Source organism: Salmo salar, chromosome ssa09 (genome assembly GCF_905237065.1).
Source record: "Salmo salar chromosome ssa09, Ssal_v3.1, whole genome shotgun sequence".
NCBI classification, from domain to species: domain Eukaryota; kingdom Metazoa; phylum Chordata; class Actinopteri; order Salmoniformes; family Salmonidae; genus Salmo; species Salmo salar.
In genome coordinates this window covers 146,530,636-146,552,567 of record NC_059450.1, presented here as the reverse complement: position 1 = coordinate 146,552,567, position 21,932 = coordinate 146,530,636, and the positions used below count along the sequence as shown (strand labels likewise).

The 21,932-nt window shown below is 40.6% G+C and overlaps 1 protein-coding gene across 1 annotated transcript in view; it reads left to right on the top strand.

Moving 5' to 3' along the window:
* Positions 1–21,932, top strand: part of dync2h1 (dynein cytoplasmic 2 heavy chain 1) — a 320,231-nt gene that overhangs the window by 73,737 nt on the left and 224,562 nt on the right. The window contains 5 exon segments of the mRNA XM_045724777.1: positions 5,724–5,931; positions 6,029–6,158; positions 6,673–6,828; positions 13,160–13,419; positions 14,358–14,604. Coding sequence (XP_045580733.1) covers positions 5,724–5,931; positions 6,029–6,158; positions 6,673–6,828; positions 13,160–13,419; positions 14,358–14,604 — 1,001 coding nt within the window.

The window sequence follows — 21,932 nt, the reverse complement described above, 5'->3', positions numbered from 1 at the left end:
ATTCTAGATTTGATTTTGGATTGGAGATGTTTAATATGAGTCTGGAAGGAGAGTTTACAGTCTAACCAGACACCTAGGTATTTGTAGTTGTCCACATATTCTAGGTTGGAACCGTCCAGGGTGGTGATGCTAGTCAGGCGGGCAGGTGCGTGCAGCGAACGGTTGAAAAGCATGCATTTGGTTTTACTAGCATTTAAGAGCAGTTGGAGGCCACGGAAGGAGTGTTGTATGGCATTGAAGATCGTTTGGAGGTTTGTTAGCACAGTGTCCAAGGAAGGGCCAGAAGTATAAAGAATGGTGTCGTCTGCGTAGAGGTGGATCAGGGAATCGCCCGCAGCAAGAGCGACATCATTGATATATACAGAGAAAAGAGTCGGCCCGAGAATTGAACCCTGTGGTACCCCCATAGAGACTGCCAGAGGTCCGGACAACATGCCCTCCGATTTGACACACTGAACTCTGTCTGCAAAGTAGTTGGTGAACCAGGCGAGGCAGTCATTAGAAAAACCAAGGCTATTGAGTCTGCCGATAAGAATACGGTGACAGAGTCGAAAGCCTTGGCCAGGTCGATGAAGACGGCTGCACAGTACTGTCTTTTATCGATGGCGGTTATGATATCGTTTAGAACCTTGAGCGTGGCTGAGGTGCACCCGTGACCGGCTCGGAAACCGGATTGCACAGCGGAGAAGGTACGGTGGGATTCGAAATGGTCAGTGATCTGTTTATTAACTTGGCTTTCGAAGACTTTAGATAGGCAGGGCAGGATGGAAATAGGTCTGTAACAGTTTGGGTCTAGGGTGTCACCCCCTTTGAAGAGGGGGATGGCCACGGCAACATTCCAATCTTTAGGGATCTCGGACGATACAAAAGAGAGGTTGAACAGGCTGGTAATAGGGGTGGATAGTTTTAGAAAGAGAGGGTCCAGATTGTCTAGCTAATTTTCGATTATCATGGATTTATCGGTGGTGACCGTGTTACCTAGCCTCAGTACAGTGGGCAGCTGGGAGGAGGTGCTTTTGTTTTCCATTGACTTTACAGTGTCCCAAAACTTTTTTGAGTTATAGCTACAGGATGCAAATTTCTGCTTGAAAAAAGGTAGCATTTTCTTTCCTGACTGACTGCGTGTATTGGTTCCTGACTTCCCTGAACAGTTGCATATCGCGGGGACTTTTCGATGCTATTGCAGTCCACCACAGGATGTTTTTGTGCAGGTCAAGGGCAGTCAGGTCTGGAGTGAACCAAGGGCTATATCTGTTCTTAGTTCTGCATTTTTTGAAAGGGGCATGCTTATCTAAGATTGTGAGGAAATTACTTTTAAAGAATGACCAGGCATCCTCGACTGACGGGATGAGGTCAATATCCTTCCAGGATACCCGGGCCAGGTCGATTAGAAAGGCCTGCTCGCAGAAGTGTTTTAGGGAGCGTTTGACACTGATGAGGGGTGGTCGTTTGACCGCAGACCCATAGCGGATACAGGCAATGAGGCAGTGATCGCTGAGATCCTGATTGAAAACAGCAGAGGCGTATTTGGAGGGCAAGTTGGTCAGAATAATGTCTATGAGGGTGCCCATGTTTACGGATTTAGGGTTGTACCTGGTGCGTTCCTTGATGATTTGTGTGAGATTGAGGGCATCTGGCTTAGATTGTAGGACTGCCGGGGTGTTAAGCATATCCCAGTTTAGGTCACCTAGCAGAACGAACTCTGAGGCTCGATGGGGGCGATCAATTCACAAATGGTGTCCAGGGCACAGCTGGGAGCGGAGGGGGGTCGATAGCAGGCGGCAACAGTGAGAGACTTATTTTTGGAGAGATTCATTTTTAAAATTAGAAGTTCGAACTGTTTGGGTATAGACCTGGAAAGTATGACGGAACTTTGCAAGCTATCTCTGCAGTAGATTGCAACTCCTCCCCCTTTGGCAGTTCTATCTTGATGGAAAAAGTTTTAGTTGGGTATGGAAATCTCAGAATTTTTGGTGGCCTTCCCAAGCCAGGATTCAGACACGGCAAGGACATCCGGGTTGGCGGAGTGTGCTAAAGCTGTGAATAAAACAAACTTAGGGAGGAGGCTTCTGATGTTGACATGCATGAAACCAAGGCTTTTTCGATCACAGAAGTCAACAAATGAGGGTTTACCTCCACATCACCCAAGGAACAGAGGAGGAGTAGGATGAGGGTACGGCTAAAGGCTATCAAAACTGGTCGCCTAGAGCGTTGGGGACAAAGAATAAAAGGAGCAGATTTCTGGGCGTGGTAGAATAGATTCAGGGCATAATGTGCAGACAGGGGTATGGCGGGGTGTGGGTACAGCGGAGGTAAGCCCAGGCACTGAGTGATGATAAGAGAGGTTGTATCTCTGGACATTCTGGTTATAATGGGTGAGGTTACCGCATTTGTGGGAGGTGGGACAAAGGAAGTATCAGAGGTATGATGAGTGGAACTAGGGGCTCCATTGTAAACTAAAACAATGATAACTAACCTAAACAACGGTATACAAGGCATAATGACATTTGAGAGAGACATACAGCGAGGCATAAAGTAATCACAGGTGAAAATTTGGGAGAGCAAGCTAGACAACAACGGGTAAGTCAACAACAGCTGATCAGCTAAAACAACAACAACAATGGCGATGACTGGGCAGAGAGGGTCGGTTAACTACACACAGAGCCTGAGTTTGTGGCCTTTGGCTGACAGATAAACAAAAAATAAACAGAATGGAGTACCGTGATTAATGGACAGTCCAGCAGGCATCAGCTATGTAGCCAAGTGATCATAGGGTCCAGGGGGCAGCAATAGATGGGACAGGGAAGCCGCAGAGTAGTCGCTACTCCGCTAGCACGCGTGCGACACGGCGTTTAAAGTTAGTAGCTGGGTCTAGTAGAAGCATCTGCTCCGACGGAGGCCGGTTGAAGGCACAGCGGATGGAGTATTCGTCGGCAGACCAGTCGTGGTGGTGCGGCGCGGCGCGGCGCCGTGTCGACAAGGATCCAAGCCAGATGGCGAAAGAGGTATTGTAGTAATTTAATTTGCTAGCCGGGAGATGCGCCTGGCTCACGGCTAACTGGTGTTAGCTTTGGGGCAGGGGTGTTAGCCACTATAGCCACTCGGTAGCAGCGGTGATCCGGTGCCAAGGTCCAGAGCTTACGGCGAGGATCCGGTGGAGTAGTGGGTTCTAGCCGTGTTTGGGTGGAATCCGGGTTAACAACTGAGTAGGCCTGGAGGTGGGCCTCAGGGATAGCTTCGGTACTAGGTAACTCGGTGGGTGCTAGCTAGCTGTGAAGATCAGGAGTAATGGTCCTGGGATTACGGCAGGAATCCGGCGTAGTAGTGGAGAAACAGTCCGATACTGGTAGGCTGGCAAGTATTATCCAGGCAAAAAAAAGGTCTGGTATCTGTGCAGAAGGGTAAAGGCCGCTAGCAGTGGCTAACAATGACTAAATAGCTTGTAGCTGGTTAGCTTCTGATGGCTAGGTGGTTCTTGCTGTAAGGTCTAAAAATGTAAAATAATAGCGGTTCCGTATCACATTGGGTGAGGCAGGTTACCGGAAGGTATAATTGAATTAAAATGGAAAAGAGATTGAAAATAAAATTTGAAATGTATACAAAAAATACGAAAACTACAAAAGTACGAACAAAACACGTCTGCACTGCTACGCCATCTTGATTTTTATTTGAAATAATTGTGTCCTTCAAACTTTTCTTTCGTCAAAGAATCCTCCATTTGCAGCAATTACAGCCTTGCAGACATTTGGCATTCTAGTTGTCAATTTGTTGAGGTAATCTGAAGAGATTTCAACCCATGTTCCTGAAGCACCTCCCACAAGTTGGATTGCCTGATGGGCACTTATTACATACCATACAGTCAAGCTGCTCCCACAACAGCTCAATAGGGTTGAGATCCGGTGACTGTGCTGGCCACTCCATTATAGACAGAATACCAGCTGACTGCTTCTTCCCTAAATTGTTCTTGCATAGTTTAGAGCTGTGCTTTGGGCCATTGTCCTGTTGTTGGAGGAAATTGACTCCAATTAAGCGCCGTCCACAGGGTATGGCATGGCGTTGCAAAATGGAGTGATAGCCTTCCTTCTTCAAGATCCCTTTTACCCTGTACAAATCTCCCACTTTACCACAACCAAAGCATCCCCAGACCATCACATTGCCTCCACCATGCTTGACAGATGGCGTCAAGCACTCCTCCAGCATCTTTTCATTTTTTCTGCGTCTCACGAATGTTCTTTGTGATCCGAACACCTCAAACTTAGATTCGTCTGTCCGTAACACTTTTTTCCAGTCTTCCTCTGTCCAGTGTCTGTGTTCTTTTGCCCATCTTAATCTTTTCTTTTTATTGGCCAGTCTGAGATATGGCTTTTTCTTTGCAGCTCTGCCTAGAAGGCCAGCATCCCAGAGTCGCCTCTTCACTGTTGACGTTGAGACTGGTGTTTCGTGGGTACTATTTAATGAAGCTGCCAGTTGAGGACTTGTGAGACGTCTGTCAAACTAGACACTCTAATGTACTTGTCCTCTTGCTCAGTTGTGCACCTCCCACTCTTTCTATTCTGGTTAGAGCCAGTTTGCGCTGTTCAGTGAAGGGAGTAGTACACAGCGTTGTATGAGATCTTCAATTTCTTGGCAATTTTTCGCATGGAATAGCCTTCATTTCTCAGAACAAGAATAGACTGACGAGTTTCAGAAGACAGTTCTTTGTTTCTGGCCATTTTGAGCCTGTAATCGAACCCACAAATGCTGATGCTCCAGATACTCAACTTGTCTAAATCAGGCCAGTTTTTTTGCTTCTTTAATAATCAGGACAACAGTTTTCAGCTGTGCTAACATAATTGCAAAAGGGTTTTCTAATGATCAATTAGCCTTTTAAAATGCTCAACTTGGATTAGCTAACACAACTTGTCATTGGAACACAGAAGTGATGGTTGCTGATAATGGGCCTCTGTACACCTATGTAGATATTTCATAAAAACATCTGCCGTTTCCAGCTACGATAGTCATTTACAACATATTTCTGATCAATTTGATATTATTTTAATGGACATTTTTTTTAATTTTCTTTCAAAAACAAGGACATTTCTAAGTGACCCCAAACTTTTGAACTGTTGTGTGTGTGTACAGTTGAAGTCGGAAGTTTACATACACTTATGTTGGAGTCATTAAAACTTGTTTTTCAACCACTCCACAAAACTATAGTTTTGGCAAGCTTTAACTTTAAATGATTTCCCCATGATGTCAAGCAGAGGCACTGAGTTTGAAGGTAGGCCTTGAAATACATCCACAGGTACACCTCCAATTTACTCAAATGATGTCAATTAGCCTATCAGAAGCTTCTAAAGCCATGACATCATTTTCTGGAATTTTCTAAGCTGTTTAAAGGCACAGTCAACTTAGTGTATGTAAACTTCTGACACACTGGAATTGTGATACAGTGAATTATAAGTGAAATAATCTGTCTGTAAACAATTGTTGGAAAAATTACTTGTGTCATGCACGAAGTAGATGTCCTAACCGACTTGCCAAAACTATAGTTTGTTAAACAATACATTTGTGGAGTGGCTGAAAAACTAGTTTTAATGACTCTAACCTAAGTGTATGTAAACTTCCGACTTCAACTGTATGGGGCTTGGAAATTATTCAGGCAAATTACATTGATGGAAGCTACAGTCTATTTGCAATATTGAAGGGGAGTGCCCTGATGTTAGCTGTTGTGTGTGTTCCAGAGGTGAGCTCGTGGATCATCTGTGACGGGGACATAGACCCAGAGTGGATCGAATCGTTGAACTCGGTGTTGGATGACAACCGTCTTCTGACCATGCCCAGTGGAGAGAGGATCCAGTTTGGACCCAACGTCAACTTTGTCTTTGAGACCCACGACCTCAGCTGTGCCTCACCAGCCACAATCTCACGCATGGGCATGATTTTTCTCAGGTTGGTGTGTATGTGTGTGTTTTGTATGTGTGGTCCTTGATGGGTTAACCTCCATTCATGTTTTAGTCATGTTCCAACCCTTCTCTTCTCTCTGTAGTGATGAGGACACAGATGTGAGTGCGTTGGTCAAGTCGTGGCTGAAGGGTCAGCCTGATGAGTGTCGCAGTAACCTGGAGAACTGGATGGGAGACTACTTTCACAGAGGTCTTGACTGGGTGCTTAAACAGGTGATACATACTGACACTGCCCTCTTCTGGTCATAATCAATAGCATCAACTGGATTAATGTAGCCAATTGGAGTTTTACCACAAATATACTCTAGCCAATTGGAGTTTTACCACAAATATACTCTAGCCAATTGGAGTTTTACCCCAAATATACTCTAGCCAATTGGAGTTTTTCCTCAAATATACTCTAGCCAAATGGAGTTTTACCTCAAATATACTCTAGCCAATTGGAGTTTTACCTCAAATATACTCTAGCCAATTGGAGTTTGACCTCAAATATACTCTAGCCAATTGGAGTTTGACCTCAAATATACTCTAGCAAATTGGAGTTTTACCTCAAATATACTCTAGCCAATTGGAGTTTTACCCCAAATATACTCTAGCCAATTGGAATTTTACCCCAAATATACTCTAGCCAATCAGTTTTACCCCAAATATATTGTTGTGGATTGGATATCTTGTGTTCAAAACTATTCTGACTCTCTCTGTCTCTGTTTCTGTCTCTGTCTGTCAGAATGACTTGGTGGTGGAGACCAGTCTGGTAGGGACGGTGTTGAACGGTCTGTCCCACCTGAGTGGAGTGACAGAGCGTGGTCAGTTTGTGGTTAGTCTCATCAGAGGGCTGGGCGGGAACCTCAACCTCAAATCAAGACAGGACTTCGCCAAGGAGGTAAGACGAGGCGGTCAATCCATTTATCCATTCATCCGTCCGTTTGTTCATCTGTTCATCCATCCATTTAACTATCCATCCATTTATCCATCCATTTAACTATCCATCTGTTTGTCCATCCATCCATCCGTTTGTCCATCTGTTCATCGATCCATTTATTCATCCATTACCTATCCATTTAACTATCCATCCATTTAACTATCCATCCATTTATTCATCCATTACCTATCCATCCATTTAACTATCCATCTGTTTGTCCATCCATCCATCCATCCATCCATCCATCCATCCATCCATCCATCCATCCATCCATCCATCCATCCATCCATCCGTTTGTCCATCTGTTCATCCATCCATTTAACCATCCATCCATTTAACTATCCATCCATTTGTCCATCTGTTCATCCATCCATTTAACTATCCATCCATTTAATTATCCATCCATTTAACTATTTATCCATCCATTTAACCATCCATCCATTTAACTATCCATCCATTTAACTTCTCTGGGCTAGGTGGGACGTGACCGTTAGACACTATTCAACAGCCAGTGAAATTGCATGGCGTGAAATACAAAACAGCAAAAATCTCATAATTTCATTTTCTCAAACAATCAACTATTTTACACCATTTTAAAGATAAGACTCTCGTTAACCTGTTGAGGTGTAGGGGGTAGTATTTTCACGGCCGGACGAAAAACGTACCCAAATTAAACTGGTTACTACTCTGGCCCAGAAACTAGAATATGCATATTATTAGTAGATTTGGATAGAAAACACTCTGAAGTTTCTAAAACTGTTTGAATGGTGTCTTTGAGTATAACAGAACTCATATGGCAGGCAGAAACCTGAGAAAAATCCAACCAGGAAGTGGAAAGTCTGAGAATTGTAGTTCTTCTTTTGATTCTCTATCGAAACTACAGTTTCTGTGGGGTCACGTTGCACTTCCTAAGGCTTCCATTGGCTGTCAACAGCCTTCAGAAAGTTCTTTCAGCATTCTCCTGTCACTGGGCAGATAATAGGAGCTCAGTCAATCAGTGGACTGCCTGTGGACAAAGGGATTGGATATGCGCAATCCCACGAGGGCGCCTTTCCTTCTTTTTCTTCTTGAATGAATATCCTTCTTTTTCTTCTTGAATGAATATTCTGAGTTTAGGTGACCCCGAACTTGGCGGGTGTCTGTATAGCTTGCTGTGACGGCGAGCTATGTACTCAGAATATTGAAAAATGTGCTTTCTCTGTAAAGCTATTTTAAAATCTGACACAGCGGTTGCATCCAGGAGTAGTCTATCTATAATTCTTTAAATAATTGCTCAAAAAAATAAAGGGAACACTTAAACAACACAATGTAACTCCAAGTCAATCACACTTCTGTGAAATCAAACTGTCCACTTAGGAAGCAACACTGATTGACAATACATTTCACATGCTGTTGTGCAAATGGAATAGACAACAGGTGGAAATTATAGGCAATTAGCAAGACACCCCCAATAAAGGAGTGGTTCTGCAGGTGGGGACCACATACCACTTCTCAGTTCCTATGCTTCCTGGCTGATGTTTTGGTCACTTTTGAATGCTGGCGGTGCTTTCACTCTAGTGGTAGCATGAGACGGAGTCTACAACCCACACAAGTGGCTCAGGTAGTGCAGCTCATCCAGGATGGCACATCAATGCGAGCTGTGGCAAGAAGGTTTGCTGTGTCTGTCAGCGTAGTGTCCAGAGCATGGAGGCGCTACCAGGAGACAGGCCAGTACATCAGGAGACGTGGAGGAGGCCGTAGGAGGGCAACAACCCAGCAGCAGGACCGCTACCTCTGCCTTTGTGCAAGGAGGAGCAGAAGCACTGCCAGAGCCCTGCAAAATGACCTCCAGCAGGTCACAAATGTGCATGTGTCTGCTCAAACGGTCAGAAACAGACTCCATGAGGGTGGTATGAGGGCCCGACGTCCACAGGTGGGGATTGTGCTTACAGCCCAACACCATGCAGGACGTTTGGCATTTGCCAGAGAACACCAAGATTGGCAAATTCGCCACTGGCGCCCTGTGCTCTTCACAGATGAATGCAGGTTCACACTGAGCACACGTGACAGAGTCTGGAGACGTCGTGGAGAACATTCTGCTGCCTGCAACATCCTCCAGCATGACCGGTTTGGCGGTGGGTCAGTCATGGTGTGGGGTGGCATTTCTTTGGGGGGCCGCACAGCCCTCCATGTGCTCGCCAGAGGTAGCCTGACTGCCATTAGGTACCGAGATGAGATCCTCAGACCCCTTGTGAGACCATATGCTGGTGCGGTTGGCCCTGGGTTCCTCCTAATGCAAGACAATGCTAGACCTCATGTGGCTGGAGTGTGTCAGCAGTTCCTGCAAGAGGAAGGTATTGATGCTATGGACTGGCCCGCCCGTTCCCCAGACCTGAATCCAATTGAGCACATCATATCTCACTCCATCCACCAACGCCACATTGCACCACAGACTGTCCAGGAGTTGGCGGATGCTTTAGTCCAGGTCTGGGAGGAGATCCCTCAGGAGACCATCCGCCACCTCATCAGGAGCATGCCCAGGCGTTGTAGCGAGGTCATACAGGCACGTGGAGGCCACACACACTCCTGAGCCTCATTTTGACTTGTTTTAAGGACATTACATCAAAGTTGGATCAGCCTGTAGTGTGGTTTTCCACTTTAATTTTGAGAGGGACTCCAAATCCAGACCTCCATGGGTTGATAAATTGGATTTCCATTGATTTATTTTTGTGTGATTTTGTTGTCAGCACATTCAACTATGTAAAGAAAAAAGTATTTAATAAGATTATTTATTTCATTCAGATCTAGGATGTGTTGTTTAAGTGTTCCCTTTATTTTTTTGAGCAGTATATTTTGTCAACGTTTATGATGAGTATTTTTGTAAATTGATGTGCACATTCACCGGGAGTTTTGGTGGGAATACATCTTCTGAACATCACGCGCTAATGTAAAATGCTGTTTTTGGATATAAATATGAACTTTATCGAACAAAACATACATGTATTGTGTAACATAATGTCCTAGGAGTGTCATCTGATGAAGATCGTCAAAGGTTAGTGCTTCATTTAGCTGTGTTTTTGGTTTTCGTGATGCATGTCCTTGCTTGGAAAATGGCTGTGTGATTTTTTTTTGTCTATGTACTCTCCTAACATAATCTAATGTTTTGCTTTCGCTGTAAAGCCTTTTTGAAATCGGACAATGTGGTTTCATCAAGGAGAAGTGTATCTTTAAAATGGTGTAAAATAGTTGTATGTTTGAGAAAGTTGAATTATGACATTTTGTTGTTTTGAATTTGCCGCCCTGATATTTCACTGGCTGTGTCCCACAGGTAGCCCATAGAAGTTCATCTAACCACATTGTCCGATTTCAAAAAGACTTTACGGCGAAAGCATAAAATTTGATTATGTTAGGACATAAACTTCACAAGAAAATCCACACAGCCGTTTTCCAAGCAAGGACATGCATCATTAAAACCAAAAGTACAGCTAAAATATTCACTAACCTTTGATGATCTTCATCAGATGGCACTCATAGGACTTCATGTTATACAATACATGTATGTTTTGCTCGATAAAGTTCATATTTATATCCAAAAACAGCATTTTACATTGGCGCGTGATGTTCAGAAAATGTATTCCCACCAAAACTCCCAGTGAATGTGCACATCAATTTACAAAAATACTCATCATAAACGTTGATAACATTTACAACAGTTTTGAAAGAATTATAGATACACTACTCCTTGACGCAACAGCTTTGTCAGATTTCAAAATAACTTTACGGAGAAAGCACATTGTTCAATATTCTGAGTACATAGCTCAGCCATCGAAGCAAGCTATACAGCTACCTGCCAAGTTCTGTCATCAACGAACTCTGAATTAGTATTGTAAACATTCTCTTTGCTGATCTTTATCAGAATGCACTCCGAGGACTCCTACTTCCACAAGAAATGTTTGTTTTGTTCGAAATACTCCATATTTATGTCCAAATACCTCCGTTTTGTTCGTGCGTTCAGATCACTATCCAAAGGCATAACGCGCGAGCGCAGTACCAGAGACGAAAAGTCAAATAGTTCCATTACCGTTCGTAGAAACATGTCAAACGTTGTTTACAATCAATCTTTAGGGTATTTTTAACGTAAAAATGCAATAATATTCCAACCGGACAATAGTGTATTCATTCCAGGAGAAAAAGAAGGAGGGGCATGCCAAATTTGCCCGTGCAGTAAACAACTCGCTGGTCCCAGGCAGTCCACTCATTGACTGAGCTACTATTTTCTGCCCAGTAACAGGAGAAGGATGAAAACACTTTCTGAAGGCTGTTGACAGCCAATGGAAGCCTTAGGAAGTGCAACATGACCCCACAGACACTGTCGTTTCGATAGGGATTCAAAAGAAGAACTACAATTCTCAATCTCCCACTTCCTGGTTGGGTTTTTCTCAGGTTTTTACCTGCCATATGAGTTCTGATATATTCACAGACATCATTCAAACAGTTTTAGAAACTTCAGAGTGTTTTCTATCCAAATCTACGAATAATATGCAAATATTTGACTCTGAGCACGAGTATTAGGCAGTTTACTCTGGGCACGCTTTTCATCCGAAATCAAAAATACTGCCCCCTATACCTTGACAGGTTAACTATCCATCCATTTAAATATCCATCCATCCATTTCACTATCCATCCATTTATCCAGCCATCCATCCGTTTGTCCATCTGTTCATCCATCCATTTAGCTATCCATCCATTTATCTGTCCATTTAACTATCCATCCATTTATCCATCCATTTAACTATCCAGCCATCCATCCATCCATTAATCAACTAATAAACATCTTACGGAAAGTATTCAGACCCATTGACTTTTTCCACATTTTGTTACTTTACAGCCTTATTCTAAAATATATTAAATGAATAAAAATCCTCAGCAATCTACACACAATACCCCCCAATACCACATTTGAGCAAATGTATAAAAACAGAAATACCTCATTTACATAAATATTCAGACCCTTTACTATGCGTCTTGAAACTGAGCTCAGGTGCATCCTGTTTTCGTTGATCATCCTTGAGATGTTTCTACAACTTGATTGAAATCCACATGTGGTAAATTCAATTGATTGGACATGATATGGAAAGGCACACACCTGTCTATATAAGGTCACATAGTTGACAGTACATGTCAGAGCAAAAACCAAGCATTGAGGTTGAAGGAATTGTCCGTAGAGCTCTGAGACAGGATTGTGTCGAGGCACAGATCTGGGGAAGGGTACCAAAAAATGTCTGCAGCATTGAAGGTCCCCAAGAACACAGTGGCCTCCATCATTCATAAATGGAAGAAGTTTGTAACCACAAAGACTCTTCCTAGAGCTGGCCACCCGGCCAAACTGAGCAATCAGGGGAGAAGGGCCTTGGTCAGGGAGGTGACCAAGAACCAGATGGTCACTATGACAGAGCTCTAGAGTTCCTCTGTGGAGATAGGAGAACCTTCAAGAAAGACAACCATCTCTGCAGCACTCCAACAATCAGGCCTTTATGGTAGCGTGGCCAGACGGAAGCCACTCCTCATTAAAAGGCACCTAAAGGACTATCAGACCATGAGAAACAAGGTTCTCTGGTCTGACGAAACCAAGATTGAACTCTTTGGCCTGAACGCCAATCCTTGCTGTGGGGAAGTTTTTCAGCGGCAGGGACTGTGAGACTAGTCAGGATTGAGGCAAAAATGAACAGGCAAAGTTCCAGAGCGCTCAGGACCTCAGACTGGGGCAAAGGTTCACCTTCCAACAGGACAACGAACCTAAGCACGTAGTCAAGATAATGCTGGAGTGGCTTCGGGATAAGTCTCTGAATGTCCATGAGTGGCCCAGCCAGAGACGGGACTTGAACCCAATCGAACATCTCTGGAGAGACCTGAAAATAGCTGTGCAGCGACGCTCCCCATCCAACCTGACAGAGCTTGAGAGGATCTGCAGAGAAGAATGGGAGAAACTCCCCAAATACAGGTGTGCCAAGCCTGTAGCGTCATACCCAAGAAGACTCGAGGCTGTAATCACTGCCAAAGGTGATTAAACAAAGTACTGAGTAAAGGGTCTGAATACTTATTTGATATTTACATTTTTTTTAAAATATATAAATTAGCTTAAAAAAAAGAAAAGATTTTGCCTTTTATTTATGGGGTATTGTTTGTAGATTCATGAGGGGGAAAACAATTTAATACATTTTAGAACAAGGCTGTAACCTAACAAAATGTGGAAAAGGTCAAGGGGTCTCTATACTTTCCGAAAGCACTATATGTGTGTGTGCATTTCCTGCAGGTGCTGGTCTGGGCTAGAGAGAGCCCTCCTGACCCGAGGAAGCCCCTGGACACCTACTATGACCCTGAGTCTGGCCGGCTGTGTGTGTACACTCTGGAACGTCCTGACGGCCTCAGCCTGGAAGAGCTCACACACACTCACACACTCCCCGTCATCCAGACCCCCGACATGCAGAGAGGACTGCACTGCTTCTCCCACTGGCTCTCCTCCCAGCACAGACAACCCTTCATACTGGTGGGGCCTGAGGGCTGTGGCAAGGGGTAAACGGACACACACACACAGGATGTATAATACACTCTAGCCAGATCATGCACAACCTCCTCTTACTGTTCAGGGAGAACGGTATGACACACACGTATGTTTCCAGGCATGTTTTATTTAAGGCGTGACCTTTCTTAGAATAGCACAGCGGACTGAGGGGCAGGCGGGGGGCCTGAGACTTGTTGAATCTACAGTCATTACTGTCATCCCTGGGGCACCCAGTAGAGGGAGGGCATCTCTGATTGGCTTTTACACTCCACTTGAGCCACCCCCCTCCATGACACCCACAACCCTAATCTCGCTGAAATGTCAGGGCGTCATGGAAACGCTTGTCATCCCTGTCTGATGAAAAAACATCTAATTAATTTCCACTGCTGCGCTCAGGCACGCGCGCGCACACACACACACACACACATCCCAATTATCCTATCTCAGTTTGCACCCTCACAAAATGTCCCTCCTCGCCCTGAGGTTTTTCTCACAAATTCGGTTAAACAGACCCCTGCGGCATCAACACTTTTCAATACAGAGTTAATTTTCCTCTCTCCTCCCTCCTATCTCTTCCTCTTCCTCTGTCATCTCCTCTTCATCCTCTGATATCTAACCTCTAATGACTCATGTCCTCCTTCAATGTTATGGTCTGGAAAATCTATTTGGCATTTAGCCTATGTTCTGCCAACATTGTGTGTGTGTTAATGTGTGTGTGTTAATGTGTTTGTGTGTTAATGTGTGTTAATGTGTGTGTGTGTGTTAATGTGTGTGTGTGTGTGTTAATGTGTGTGTTAATGTGTGTGTGTGTTAATGTGTGTGTGTGAGTGTTAATGTGTGTTTGTGAGTGTGTTCATGTTTGTGTGTGTGTTCATTTCTGTGTGTGTGTTCATTTCTGTGTGTGTTAATATGTGTGTTTGTGTTAATGTGTCTGTGTGTTCTCCTCCAGTATGCTGCTGCGCTATGCGTTCTCTCGGCTGCGTTCCACCCAGGTAGCGGTGGTCCACTGTAGCGCCCAGACCTCGTCTCGTCATGTCCTCCAGAAGCTCAGTCAGACATGTCTGCTGCTCAGTTCCAACACGGGACGGGCCTACAGACCCAAACACTGTGAGAACCTGGTCCTCTACCTCAAAGACATCAACCTGCCCAGGCCTGACAAGTGGGGCACCAGTAACCTCATAGCCTTCTTACAGCAGGTACACAATACACTACACTACAATACAGCACAGTACACTACAATACACTACACTACAATACAGCACAGTACACTACAATACACTACACTACAATACAGCACAGTACACTACAATACACTACACTACAATACAGCACAGTACCCTACAATACAATACACTACACTACAATACAGCACAGTATACTACAATACCGTACACTACACTACAATACAGCACAGTATACTACAATACCGTACACTACAATACAGCACAGTACACTACAATACAGCACAGTATACTACAATACCGTACACTACAATACAGCAGAGTACACTACAATACACTACACTACAATACAGCACAGTACACTACAATACACTACACTACAATACAGCACAGTACACTACAATACACTACACTACAATACAGCACAGTACACTACAATACACTACACTACAATACAATACAGCACAGTATACTACAATACCGTACACTACAATACAGCACAATACAATACAATACAGCACAGTACACTACAATACACTACACTACAATACAATACAGCACAGTACACTACAATACCGTACACTACAATACAGCACAGTACACTACAATACACTACACTACAATACAATACAGCACAGTATACTACAATACACTACACTACAATACAGCACAGTACACTACAATACACTACACTACAATACAATACAGCACAGTATACTACAATACCGTACACTACAATACAGCACAGTACACTACACTACAATACGGCACAGTACACTACAATACACTACACTACAATACAGCACAGTACACTACACTACACTACACTACAATACAGCACAGTACACTACAATACACTACACTACAATACAATACAGCACAGTATACTACAATACCGTACACTACAATACAGCACAATGCACTACACTACACTACAATACCGTACACTACAATACAGCACAATGCACTACAGTACACTACAATACCGTACACTACAATACCGTACACTACAATACAGCACAATACACTACACTACAATACAATACAGCACAGTACACTACAATACCGTACACTACAATACAGCACAATACAGCAAAATACACTACAATATAGCTCAATACAACACACTACAATGCACTACAATACAAGACAATACATACAATAAAGTACAATACACTACACTACAATACAGCACAGTACACTACAATACCGTACACTACAATACAGCACAATACAGCAAAATACACTACAATATAGCTCAATACAACACACTACAATGCACTACAATACAATACAATACATACAATAAAGTACAATACACTACACTACAATACAGCACAGTACACTACAATACCGTACACTACAATACAGCACAATACAGCAAAATACACTACAATATAGCTCAATACAACACACTACAATGCACTACAATACAAGACAATACATACAATAAAGTACAATACACTACACTACAATACAGCACAGTACACTACAATACCGTACACTACAATACAGCACAATACAGCAAAATACACTACAATATAGCTCAGTACACTACACTACACTACACTACAATACAGCACAGTACACTACAATACACTACACTACAATACAATACAGCACAGTATACTACAATACCGTACACTACAATACAGCACAATGCACTACACTACACTACAATACCGTACACTACAATACAGCACAATGCACTACAGTACACTACAATACCGTACACTACAATACCGTACACTACAATACAGCACAATACACTACACTACAATACAATACAGCACAGTACACTACAATACCGTACACTACAATACAGCACAATACAGCAAAATACACTACAATATAGCTCAATACAACACACTACAATGCACTACAATACAAGACAATACATACAATAAAGTACAATACACTACACTACAATACAGCACAGTACACTACAATACCGTACACTACAATACAGCACAATACAGCAAAATACACTACAATATAGCTCAATACAACACACTACAATGCACTACAATACAATACAATACATACAATAAAGTACAATACACTACACTACAATACAGCACAGTACACTACAATACCGTACACTACAATACAGCACAATACAGCAAAATACACTACAATATAGCTCAATACAACACACTACAATGCACTACAATACAAGACAATACATACAATAAAGTACAATACACTACACTACAATACAGCACAGTACACTACAATACCGTACACTACAATACAGCACAATACAGCAAAATACACTACAATATAGCTCAGTACACTACACTACAATACAGCACAGTACACTACAATACACTACACTACAATACAATACAGCACAGTATACTACAATACCGTACACTACAATACAGCACAATGCACTACACTACACTACAATACCGTACACTACAATACAGCACAATGCACTACAGTACACTACAATACCGTACACTACAATACAGCACAATACAGCAAAATACACTACAATATAGCTCAATACAACACACTACAATGCACTACAATACAATACAATACATACAATAAAGTACAATACACTACACTACAATACAGCACAGTACACTACAATACCGTACACTACAATACAGCACAATACAGCAAAATACACTACAATATAGCTCAGTACACTACACTACACTACACTACAATACAGCACAGTACACTACAATACACTACACTACAATACAATACAGCACAGTATACTACAATACCGTACACTACAATACAGCACAATGCACTACACTACACTACAATACCGTACACTACAATACAGCACAATGCACTACAGTACACTACAATACCGTACACTACAATACCGTACACTACAATACAGCACAATACACTACACTACAATACAATACAGCACAGTACACTACAATACCGTACACTACAATACAGCACAATACAGCAAAATACACTACAATATAGCTCAATACAACACACTACAATGCACTACAATACAAGACAATACATACAATAAAGTACAATACACTACACTACAATACAGCACAGTACACTACAATACCGTACACTACAATACAGCACAATACAGCAAAATACACTACAATATAGCTCAATACAACACACTACAATGCACTACAATACAATACAATACATACAATAAAGTACAATACACTACACTACAATACAGCACAGTACACTACAATACCGTACACTACAATACAGCACAATACAGCAAAATACACTACAATATAGCTCAATACAACACACTACAATGCACTACAATACAAGACAATACATACAATAAAGTACAATACACTACACTACAATACAGCACAGTACACTACAATACCGTACACTACAATACAGCACAATACAGCAAAATACACTACAATATAGCTCAATACAACACACTACAATGCAATACAATACAAGACAATACATACAATAAAGTACAATACACTACAGTACAATACACTACAGTACAATACACTACAGTACAATACAATACAATACAATACAGTACAATAAATTGCAATACAATACACTACAATAAAGCACAATACACTACAATAAAGAACAATACAATACACTACAACATCACAATACACTACAATACAATACAGTACAATATTGCTCAATACAACACACTACAATACAATACAATACATACATACAATAAAGTACAATACACTACAGTACAATACACTACAGTACAATACACTACAATACAGTACAATAAATTGCAATACAATACACTACAATAAAGCACAATACACTACAACATCACAATACAATACAATACAGTACAATACACTACAATAAAGCACAAAACAATACATCATAAACAATATACTTCAATACAATACAATACACTACAATACAATGCAGCACAACAAACTACAATATACTACAATATAGCACAATAAATTGCAATACAATACACTCCAATACAGCACAATACACTAGAATACAGCACCATACACTACAATACACTACAATGCAGTACAATACACTACAATACAGCACCATCAACTACAATACATTACAATACACTACAATACAGCGCAATAAACTAAAATACACTACAATACAACAGAATAAACTACACTAAAACACGCTACAATACAGTACACTACAGTACAATGCAATACTCTACAATAGGGCACAATACACTACAATGCAGTGCAATACATTACAATACAGCACCATAAACTACAATACATTACAACACAGCACAATAAACTACAATACAACAGAATAAACTACAATACAGCACAATACACTACAATACAATGCAATACTCTGTAATACAGTACAATACAGTACAATCCATTACAATACAGTACAGTACAATACACTACAACACAATACACTACAATATAATACACCACAATCAACTACAATACACTACACTACAATATAGCACAATACATTGCAATAAACTACAATACAGCACAATACACTACAATACAGCACAATACAATACACTACAATACACTACAATATAATACACCACAATCAACTACAATACACTACACTACAATATAGCACAATACATTGCAATAAACTACAATACAGCACAATACACTACAATACAGCACAATACAATACACTACAATACAATACAATGCAATACTCTGTAATACAGCACACTACACTACAATACACTACATTACACTACAAAACACTACAATACACTACAATACAGTATTAAAAACACTACAATAAAGCACAATACAGTACAAAACAATACACTACAATACAACACAATACACTACAATACAATACAGCACAATAAACGACAATACAGTACAATACAATACAACACAATACACTACAATATAATACAGCACAATACAGCACAATACAGCACAATACACCACAATACAGTGCAATAAACTACAGTACAGCACAATACACTGCAATACAGCACAATACATTACGATACACTACAATAAGGTGCAATACACTACAATGCAATACTCTACAATAGGGCACAATATACTACAATACAATACACTACAATACAGCACACTACACTACACTACACTACAATACACTACAATACAGTATAAAACACTACAATAAAGCACAATACAGTACAAAACAATACACTACAATACAGCACAATACATTACAATACAGCACAATACACTACAATACAGCACAATACACTACAATACAGCACAATAAACTACAGTGCAGTACAGTACAATACACTACAACACAATTCACAACAATATAATACAGCACAATAAACTACAATACACTACACTGCAATACAGCACAATACACTACAATACAGAGCAATAAACTACAATACAGCACAATACACTACAATACAGCACAATACACTACAATACAATACAATGCAATACTCTAATACAGCACAATACACTACACTACAATACAGTATAAACAATACAATAAAGCACAATACAGCAGAAAACAATACACTACAATACAGCACATTACACTACAATACCATACAGCACAATAAACTACAATACAGTACAATACACTACAACACAATACACTACAACACAATACACTACAATATAATACAGCACAATAAACTACAATACACTACACTACAATAAAGCACAATACACTACACTACAGCACAATACATCACCATACACTACAGTACAATACAGTACACTACAATACACTACAATACAACACAATACACTACAATACAGCACAATAAACGACAATACAGTACAATACAGTACAATACAATCCACACAATACACTACAATATAATACAGCACAATAAACTACAATACAGCACAATACACCACAATACAGTGCAATAAACTACAATACAGCACAATACACTACAATACAGCACAATACACTACGATACACTACAATAAGGTACAATACACTACAATGCAATACTCTACAATAGGGCACAATATACTACAATACAATACACTACAATACAGCACACTACACTACACTACACTACAATACACTACAATACAGTATAAAACACTACAATAAAGCACAATACAGTACAAAACAATACACTACAATACAGCACAATACATTACAATACAGCACAATACACTACAATACAGCACAATACACTACAATACAACAGAATAAACTACAATACAGCACAATACACTACAATACAATGCAATACTCTGTAATACAGTACAATACAGTACAATCCATTACAATACACCACAATCAACTACAATACACTACACTACAATATAGCACAATACATTGCAATAAACTACAATACAGCACAATACACTACAATACAGCACAATACACTACAATACAATACAATGCAATACTCTGTAATACAGCACACTACACTACAATACACTACAATACACTACAAAACACTACAATACACTACAATACAGTATTAAAAACACTACAATAAAGCACAATACAGTACAAAACAATACACTACAATACAATACAATACAATACAATACAGCACAATAAACGACAATACAGTACAATACAGTACAATACAATACAACACAATACACTACAATATAATACAGCACAATACACCACAATACAGCACAATACACCACGATACAGTGCAATAAACTACAATACAGCACAATACACTACAATACAGCACAATACATTACGATACACTACAATAAGGTGCAATACACTACAATGCAATACTCTACAATAGGGCACAATATACTACAATACAATACACTACAATACAGCACACTACACTACACTACAATACACTACAATACAGTATAAAACACTACAATAAAGCACAATACAGTACAAAACAATACACTACAATACAGCACAATACATTGCAATACAGCACAATACACTACAATACAGCACAATAAACTACAGTGCAGTACAGTACAATACACTACAACACAATTCACAACAATATAATACAGCACAATAAACTACAATACACTACACTACAATAAAGCACAATACACTACACTACAGCACAATACATCACCATACACTACAGTACAATACAGTACACTACAATACACTACAATACAACACAATACACTACAATACAATACAGCACAATAAACGACAATACAGTACAATACAGTACAATACAATCCACACAATACACTACAATATAATACAGCACAATAAACGACAATACAGCACAATACACCACAATACAGTGCAATAAACTACAATACAGCACAATACACTACAATACAGCACAATACACTACGATACACTACAATAAGGTGCAATACACTACAATGCAATACTCTACAATAGGGCACACTATACTACAATACAATACACTACAATACAGCACACTACACTACACTACACTACAATACAGTATAAAACACTACAATAAA